Source organism: Triticum aestivum, chromosome 3A (genome assembly GCF_018294505.1).
Source record: "Triticum aestivum cultivar Chinese Spring chromosome 3A, IWGSC CS RefSeq v2.1, whole genome shotgun sequence".
Taxonomy (NCBI): Eukaryota; Viridiplantae; Streptophyta; class Magnoliopsida; order Poales; family Poaceae; genus Triticum; species Triticum aestivum.
Window position 1 is genome coordinate 107,439,402 of NC_057800.1, and position 9,506 is coordinate 107,448,907.

Here is a 9,506-nt window from a genome sequence, read left to right on the forward strand (position 1 = left end):
CGTCAGTAGTCTTTGACGATCTTTATGTATGGGCCCAGACACACAAAATTTCAGATTTGTATAGGCATGACGAAGTGGTTGATCAGCTAACCTGCAGATGCTCATGTATACACACATGCGCTCAACTAACTCTATGAAAATACGCATATACCTTATCTCCATAAGTACATTCAAGAGATACCAAGCCAACACAACGTTTTGAGGTTAATGAAGCCATCATAGATGCCTGAAAGTGGATGAGAACTTGTCCTTTCATTGACGATGAAAAAGACTGAAATAACTTTAAAAAGAAAAATACAAGATCCATACTTGAACCTGGTGAGCTGGTTAGCAATCTGAAACTTGAAAAACAAACGAGGCCATCATGACGAATGCTACCGGAGGCCACCGGGGCTGGATGATTTGATCGGGACGTGGTGGCCATGGACCCACGGTTAACTAGCTGCTCGCGACGGGCGGAGTACGGATAGCTCCCTCCCTCCCCATTTTCGATCCCATTCTTAATTGATTGATTTCCACGGCTCGAGATCCGCGGAGGCGACGCGTATCCGGGGGAACCGGCCCCGATCGCTACTATCCCGTGACGTGCCCGCCGCGTGCGCCCCTCTAGTAGTACTAGCAGAGAAAAAAAGGACGGAGACAAGGAAAGAAAAATCGCCGCGTCGCTCTTTTCTTTCTTTCCGTCCCACGTCTAAAACTCTACAGCTCCAGTTGTATATTACCGCCCGATTGGATCTGCCTCCCTCCCGATTCATCGTCTCCCGTCCCCTCTTTGTCGTCCTCTTCACCAGCGGCAGGCGGTGGTGGTAAGCCTCTCTCTCCCACTCCGACCACCCTATCTCTCCCTTACCCGCTCGCCGCTTAAGCTCAGTGCGGCGGTGGCGGCAGTGCCGTGCGTGCCTGCCGCTGCGCTCTCGGCCAGATCCGCCGGTTTCGCTTCCTGGCTGTCGGTGCGGTGCGTTTCTGCTTCTGTTCGCTGGTCGGTCTCCGCTTGTGCTGCGGCTATGGCGGGCCGGGCGTGGTCTGTGCGCGGGCGCTGCTGTTCGTTGCTTGCTTGCTTGCTGCCGCTCTGGTTTTGACTGCCGGTGGTGGTCTCGGTCGGTCCGCGCGCTTTCCTGGTTCCCCTGCTCTCGGTAGGTAACTGCTATCTCGGCTTGTGTGCAGGCAGGTGACTGTGACTAGCAGGAGCGCGGAGGAGGGGTCCTTCGGTCGCCATGGCTCAGATCTTGCTCCATGGGAACCTCCACGTCACCATCTTCGAGGCCTCCTCGCTCTCCCACCCCGGCCGCGCCAGCGGCGGCGCCCCCAAGTTCATCCGCAAGGTACTCTACTTCTACAAGGCCGTCCTACTCACGGATCATTTCTGATTTCTCCCATCAGTTTTTTCCGTCCAAGCAGAATCAATTAATTGATCGTTACCACGCACGACGAGACGTGCTGGTCTACACTAGCACATGGTAAAATGGTGCGGTTAGGGAGCCGAACATGAAGAGTTATTTTTTACTAGTACTGGTAAAAAATAACTGAAAATACAGAGAATCACTGCGTATTTTATCCAGAATCGTTGCTAGAGTTTGCTTATGCCGGCGCCTACCGTAGTTGATAGTAGATGATTATGATAGTAGATGTGACTCTTCATGTTCTAACACAGCAAGTTTATCTTGACAGTTTGTAGAGGGCATTGAGGAAACTGTCGGTGTTGGCAAAGGAAGCTCCAAGCTATATGCCACCATTGATCTCGAGAAAGCTCGTGTTGGGCGTACCAGGATGTTGGGCAACGAGCCCGTCAATCCTCGCTGGTACGAGTCGTTCCACATCTACTGTGCGCACCTTGCCGCCGATGTGATCTTCACGCTGAAGGCCGACAACGCGATCGGGGCGACGCTCATTGGGAGGGCGTACCTGCCTGTCGGAGAGCTCCTGGAAGGGGAGGAGATCGATAGGTGGCTTGAAATCTGTGATGACAACCGGGAGCCTGTTGGTGAGAGCAAGATCCATGTGAAGCTTCAGTACTTTGGCGTTGAGAAGGACCGCAACTGGGCGAGGGGTGTCCGGAGCGTCAAGTTTCCTGGTGTTCCTTACACCTTCTTCTCGCAGAGGCAAGGATGCAATGTTAGATTGTACCAAGATGCTCATGTCCCAGACAACTTTATCCCCAAGATTCCGCTTGCGGACGGCAAGAACTATGAGCCTGCCAGATGTTGGGAGGATATCTTTGATGCCATAAGCAATGCTCAGCATTTGATTTACATCACTGGTTGGTCTGTGCACACTGAGATCACCTTGATTAGGGACACCAATCGCCCCAAACCTGGAGGAGACGTCACTCTCGGAGAGTTACTCAAGAGGAAGGCCAGCGAAGGTGTCCGGGTCCTTATGCTAGTGTGGGATGATAGAACTTCAGTTGGCTTGCTGAAGAGAGATGGCTTGATGGCCACCCATGATGAGGAGACTGCAAATTACTTCCAAGGCACCGATGTGCACTGTGTTCTGTGCCCTCGTAACCCCGATGATTCAGGCAGCATTGTTCAGGATCTGCAGATCTCAACCATGTTCACTCACCATCAGAAGATAGTATGTGTTGACGATGCATTGCCAAGCCAGGGCTCCGAGCAAAGGAGGATACTCAGCTTCGTTGGTGGCATTGACCTCTGCGACGGAAGATATGACACTCAGTACCACTCCTTGTTTAGGACACTTGACACTGTCCACCATGATGACTTCCACCAGCCTAACTTCGCGACTGCATCCATCACCAAAGGTGGCCCAAGAGAGCCATGGCATGATATTCATTCACGACTGGAAGGTCCAATTGCCTGGGATGTTCTTTACAATTTTGAGCAGAGATGGAGAAAGCAGGGTGGCAAAGATCTTCTCGTGCAGCTCAGGGATCTCTCTGACATAATTATCCCCCCTTCTCCCGTCATGTTCCCAGAGGACAGAGATACATGGAATGTCCAGCTCTTCAGATCTATTGATGGTGGTGCTGCTTTTGGCTTCCCTGATACTCCTGAGGAAGCTGCAAGGGCTGGGCTTGTAAGTGGAAAGGATCAAATCATTGACAGGAGCATCCAGGATGCATACATAAATGCCATCCGACGGGCAAAGGACTTCATCTACATTGAGAACCAATACTTCCTTGGAAGTTCCTACTGCTGGAAGCCCGAAGGCATCAAGCCTGAAGAAATTGGCGCTCTGCATGTGATTCCTAAGGAGCTTTCGTTGAAGATTGTCAGCAAGATTGAAGCCGGAGAACGGTTTACTGTTTATGTTGTGGTGCCAATGTGGCCTGAGGGCATGCCAGAGAGCGCATCTGTACAAGCAATTCTGGACTGGCAAAGGAGAACAATGGAGATGATGTACACTGACATCACACAAGCTCTCGAGGCAAAGGGGATTGAAGCAAACCCCAAGGAATACCTCACTTTCTTCTGCCTAGGTAACCGTGAGGTGAAGCAGGATGGGGAATATGAACCCCAGGAGCAGCCAGAACCTGATACTGATTACGTCCGCGCTCAAGAGGCTAGGAGGTTCATGATCTACGTTCATACCAAAATGATGATAGGTACTCCCTCAGTTCCACTTAACCTGTGGGTTGCATTATATTTCAATATCAAGGTTTTGAATGAATTGCATGTTCTTTTTAGTATCTTACTTATAAAGCATGTTGAAGCAGCGCATTATCTAATGTTTGCATCTGTTCATCCATACACGGTTCGTTCATTGGGAAAACTAATAGCAACTCAAATTCAGTTTCCTTCCTTGAAAGATTAGAGGCTTAAATTTTTAATATTCACAAAGAATTGATTATTTAAAATGTACTTGTCATATGCTTCCTAACACTGTATTTCATTTTTTTTGTTGATAACATTGTATTTCATTTGAAGATTGCATTCTTGCTCTTGATTTGTCTCTTAAATTCAGTCGAAATAAACTATCGCTTGTTAGGTACTCCTGTTGGCAAACCATTGAACAACTGATTTATATTGTTCTCCTCTGTGTGGATTGAAAGGATCCTGTTATTCTTTAAAGCTACTAACTTCACCTCTTCCATTTTCAGTTGATGACGAGTACATCATCATTGGGTCTGCAAACATCAACCAACGGTCAATGGACGGCGCCCGGGACTCCGAGATTGCCATGGGCGCTTACCAGCCATACCATCTAGCCAACAGGGAGCCGGCCCGGGGCCAGATCCACGGCTTCCGGATGGCACTGTGGTACGAGCACCTGGGCATGCTGGACGACGTGTTCCAGCGCCCGGAGAGCGTCGAGTGCGTGCAGAAGGTGAACAGGATCGCGGAGAAGTACTGGGACATATACTCGAGCGACGACCTGGAGCAGGACCTCCCCGGCCACCTGCTGAGCTACCCCATCGGCGTCGCCAGCGACGGCGTGGTGACGGAGCTGCCGGGCATGGAGTTCTTCCCCGACACCCGGGCCCGCATCCTCGGCGCCAAGTCGGACTACCTTCCCCCCATCCTCACCACATAGATAAGATCTCATCCTGCATTTCCTGTGTGTGGCTTCAGTTTGGTGATTCAGAACTTGTGTTTCAGAAAATAGCAGGCTGTTATAGTTGCGGGACTGTTAATAAGCGCAGTGGTGTGCATGGTTGAGAACCACGGTAGTGACTAGGAGGATTGCTGATACTTTACACGGTTTCTGCTGTTTGTATCACTGTTTAATTATAAATTGTCAATGTTTAGTTGTTTACGCTCGTCATACCTACTTGGATCTTTAAGGGTGGACAATAAAGTTAACGCGTGTTTCTTATTGTATGATGGATATATAGATAGTTTTGTTTTTCCAATGTATGGTATCAGAGTGCTGTATGTTTGGTTTTTCCACTGAATAATTAAGCTGTATTAGGCTGGTCATAGTGGGGAGTAACTTATATTAGTATCATGCATATGTCACTAGTCTAAGTTACTATCTTTATAGTGCAAAGTAACATAGTAGTAGTGTAATAGAGGACTTCATTAATTAGCTTGTAGACTCATCTTGTCTTGAAAAGCACTATGTTATAGTAACATATTATGTTACCACTTCTCATTAACTACATGTCACATAAGCAAAAAAATTTCGGGGTGCGCTATGTTACTAGCTAAGTTACTCACACTATGACTAGTCTTATAATTCTACAATTTCTATAACTAGTTAATGTGTACGTGCAATGCACGTTAATTTAGAAGTATATTAAGTGCATGCGGATATTAAGTAGAATATTATTTGCGTGTTATTATGTAATTAGCACTATATTTGGTATGAAATTAACTGCACGCTAAACGTGTCGAGCGCTCGATATTGAAACAATCTAGGTCGTTGGATTGATATGATTTGATGGCCGAGATTAATTAAATCTGTCTCTTTGGGTCTTTTTATATTGATATAGGCATAGATATAGATGTAAGCATTTATGCCATATAGGTCCTTGTGACGAGTTTGTGATGAGTTGGACTCAATTTGAACAAAAGCTACGACGAGAAGATAATGAAATGGAGGGAGTATAAGATATGAGAGCAACTATTTATAAGTCGTCCGATTTTTTAATGTAAATCATTTCTTTTGCTCTGTACTATTATTATTTTTCTCTAGATACGTTTTCCACATTTTTTCCCATGTTGAGTCTAAACACATATCTACCTGTTCCACAAGAGATAATTAAGTCGGTGTCCACTAGTGTCGGTTAATTGTACACTGTTAAATTGTACAAATTAAATTTAGTTTTCAAGAATGAAGATAGGTAGATAAGGGTAAATCTAAATTGTACAATTTGCATGATACATTAAATGTTATGAGTTGACTCGCTTATAAGCGCCACAGCCATCATTTTTGTTCTTATTACACTATAGAAAACGAAAATAGAAAGTTAAACATTACATATGCGCACACCCACACACATATACACACACATGGATCCGCACACACATAGGTGCCTGCACACACAGATGGGTGAGTTCATACACATCAGCATACATAGGCGCACGGTAGTTTTAAAATAATCTACTCTGTGAACCGGGTACCAGAGCTTAACCGCCGCCGGCGTCTACCTCCGATTTAGTCGTGCTGGTTCACATGAGATAAGAAAGAACTGTCTGCTGCGTTGTGTTGGGTTGTACTCCGCCGCCGCTAGCCTATACCATCAACCACGAGAGTCAATCGCGTCTATGAACGGAGCCCACACCGCCCCGACATGTAAGTCTATGTCGTCTAAGAATCGCCTTTGCAAGGAATATGCTGTTGGAACCCAGTCCGGCTACGATCTGCCGATGGGATCAAGGTCTGTCTATGTGAGGGCGTACACGTACTCTGCAACGCCAATCGATCTATAGCCACTATGTGTGCCTGCCCACCCGCCTGTCTTTGATCCAGGAGATCGACCGTGCCGTCCTTAGGCACGGTCGCTAATGTCTGTTGGCGGTGGGGATGAAAAAAGGGGAGCCGGTGAGGCAACCACCTACTCGAAGCCGCCTCGCTGTTATGCGACTTTGACGGTGTGTACATGATAGCCTGACGGTACTGAATGATGGTGATGGTTCACATGTCAATTGGATGGTGGCAATGGAGGATGGGGGATTGTCTGGTGATGCTTGCACAATAGCTATGGACTCGGTTATGGGGACCACCTCTTTCTTCATCCTTGTGCTTCGGACCGATTCCTTCTAAGTGAATCTGTCTTTTGACATGTTATTTTTTATCAAATGTTGATCTTCTTGGGGTTGCATAATCTTGATGAGATGGTTTAAAATAAGATGGATAATGTGCCCTTGAATCATACTTGTCCGATGATTGATATGGATTCATATAAGCATAGGGTGGTATCCACAACGTTGGCATTGGCGGCCCAAAACAAGGATATGGAAATGATGCATTAAATTCTTCCTTTGCCAATACTGGTCTTCAAAATTTGCTCCCAGGGACTGATCTTGACTTCGTTGCATGATTTAGCCGATAAGCATTCTTCTCTTTACTCTTATTTTTATATTTATCTAATGGCTTAACGAAGGTGACTTTTGATTTTACCCTTGTGCTTATTTCGGCCTTTGCCTCATTTGGTTTTGCTAGCATCGACCTTTGGAATCTCTTGCTGCCTCCCCCCGGCTTGGCGTCTTCATCGTAACTTTGATGGAATGGTTGACTTCAAGAATATCATCATTGTGCTTATGAACAATTTTTTGCTTTATCCCATCAACTGTAAAATTTACGTTATCTTAAATGAATCGGCTTGAAGCAATCGATGCAAAAACCTTTTGCCATCAGGATCAATCGGAATAGACTGGTCATCCGTGGGTGTTTCAACAAATTTCAGTTGTCTTTTATCAGTGGCCAATTTAACTATTTGACAGAACATTTTGCAATGCTCAAAATTATGCTCTAACCATCTAACTTACAATACATTCATTCATGGATTGATAGCTTGACATGGTGACCAAGAATTCTATTATAATTATTCTTCAACAGCAAATCAAAGATTTAATCACACATACTTGAATTGAAGATGCACTTCTTATGTTTCTAGTTGATCTTACTGTGAGAACGGCTTTGGAACTAAGCACATGAATGATTCAGATTTGACATCTTTTCATTCGGCTACAAATTTTATTTCGGATACTTTTCCCGACATCATTGGATAAGATATTATACTAGTATCGATTTCCCCATAAAATTATAACCTTTGGCTTTAAATTTCTAAAATCAAAATAATTATAACATATAAATCTAAATTGAGACCAAGTGTAAGCCAAATATGAAACAAACAAAGCTACCCATTGAAATATAAACTTTAAACATGATAATGAAAAATCTTTGGTTGCATTAAATTGTCATTATCTACCTTTTGAAATGGTACAATGTATTGACCGATATGTTCTATAACAACTGTATTGCTAACAAGTAAATTATCCTTATTCATTGGTCCTTCAAGATATCTTATAGTAATTTTTCTAATATATGCATCAGCCATAAAGTGGCGAGCAAATCAAAAAATAGGTAAGTCACTTGCTAGACACCTCTTCAAATATGTTGGGTGAGCATAATGGTTGTGTGACTTTAACAATACCTTGCTCCGCCTTCGGATAGCTCTCCAACACCTTATCTTTTGCTTGGTTCTGTGCTTCACTACTTTGAAGGTCTTTGTCAAGCGAACTTCATTCAGCTATATGTTCTTGCTCTTGATGCTCGTCAAGTTCTATGCCATGAAACTCATAGGCAGGAAATAGGTTTCATTAACTTCAGAAAAATCAAGCACATGTTTTACTATGCTTGCCATGCCCTTTTTCAATGATGCTTGCCTCCTTGGATTTGAAAGATTCGAACAATCACTATTTGATTCGGCCTTTTCAACCGAAGCACTTCCATCACTCAAACCACCTTTCTTTTCATTGGTTCTACCAACTGGCATTACTTCTTTCTCTTTAGTTGATTCAACACATGTAATGTTTGATTCGGCCTTCTCAATAATCGAATTAATTTTGTTGTCCGAATCACCATTCTTTTTTGATAATTCTATCCACTCGCAATGCTTTCTCCTTTTTGATATAATCTAACTTGTATTGCAGCAGAATCAACATGTTTTTCCTCTTTTATTAGTTCAAGGCGAATAGCATTGCATTTGTCTGAGACTAAGGATGACAATGGATCGGGTTGGGCTCGGGTTGAACAATATCAAATCCATATCCGAATCCGTGAAGGCAATACGTGCCCATCCACGAAAATATCCATTGGCGAAAAATTATATCCATGTCCAAACCCGATGAATACCCATCGGATATGGCTATCCATCGGGTTCTCCGTACACATATACGTAAGACATAGCACAACTGCACAAGATTCACATAAGCTCTCAAATCCTCACAAAACGACATAGCATAAGTGCACAACATCAAATCATCTCTTAGATTCTTATTTGTGATCAAGAGCAATTGCAAGAGACATCAGATCCATCATAAAAAAACTCTTAGATTCTCACAAAATGACATGACATCGACTAAACATAAGTACACAATTATATGTTCTCACAAAATGACATCGCAATAACACAACATCATTTCTGATTCTCGATTTATCACAAAATGGCATCGCGGTAAGAAGTTTATGACAACACATGCACTCAGCTTTCCATTCTCCATTAATATATTTTTTCTCAAAATTACCTTCTCATAACGCTAAGGTGTGAGATTTCTCTTATTGCTAAACCGACCTTGTGATGCTCCCACGACAGCAGTAGCTTGAGTGTTAGATGTTGGGCTACCAGCTGAGTCAATATTTCCAGGGCTAACCACAAGAGGTCCTGCCAAAATTACATCTCAGATTCTACTGAGTCTTAATCATTCACAGCCTCGAGATTGAAGTTCACTGATGTGGTAATACATAATTACTAATTAACATGCATATCTATAGTGCCATGTACCAACGAACTATGACTAAATTAGTAACCAGCAAAAAAATACCTAATTCTGTGAATCTCTGCTCCAGTTGCTAATGTAAACTATGTATAAGAGTAC

The 9,506-nt window shown here is 44.0% G+C and overlaps 1 protein-coding gene across 2 annotated transcripts; it reads left to right on the forward strand.

Moving 5' to 3' along the window:
* Positions 1 to 521: 521 nt before the first annotated feature.
* Positions 522 to 4,813, forward strand: LOC123060546 (phospholipase D alpha 1). 2 transcript variants are annotated; one of them, XM_044483305.1, is made up of 4 exons: positions 522 to 806; positions 1,165 to 1,322; positions 1,669 to 3,565; positions 4,061 to 4,813. In XM_044483305.1, the coding sequence occupies exons 2-4, from the start codon at positions 1,215 to 1,217 to the stop codon at positions 4,492 to 4,494; spliced, it is 2,439 nt and encodes an 812-aa protein (XP_044339240.1). In that variant the 5' UTR covers positions 522 to 806; positions 1,165 to 1,214; the 3' UTR covers positions 4,495 to 4,813. The 2 variants fall into 2 exon arrangements, with proteins under 2 accessions (XP_044339240.1, XP_044339241.1); XM_044483306.1 differs by lacking the exon at positions 522 to 806 and adding an exon at positions 937 to 955.
* Positions 4,814 to 9,506: the final 4,693 nt, after the last annotated feature.

Excerpts from the sequence above, each read along its gene's own strand:
- LOC123060546 (XM_044483305.1), top strand. The coding sequence starts at position 1,215 with ATGGCTCAGATCTTGCTCCATGGGAACCTCCACGTCACCATCTTCGAG. Across the intron at positions 1,323-1,668 it reads CCCCCAAGTTCATCCGCAAG|TTTGTAGAGGGCATTGAGGA; the intron begins GTACTCTACTTC and ends TTATCTTGACAG. Across the intron at positions 3,566-4,060 it reads TCATACCAAAATGATGATAG|TTGATGACGAGTACATCATC; the intron begins GTACTCCCTCAG and ends TTCCATTTTCAG.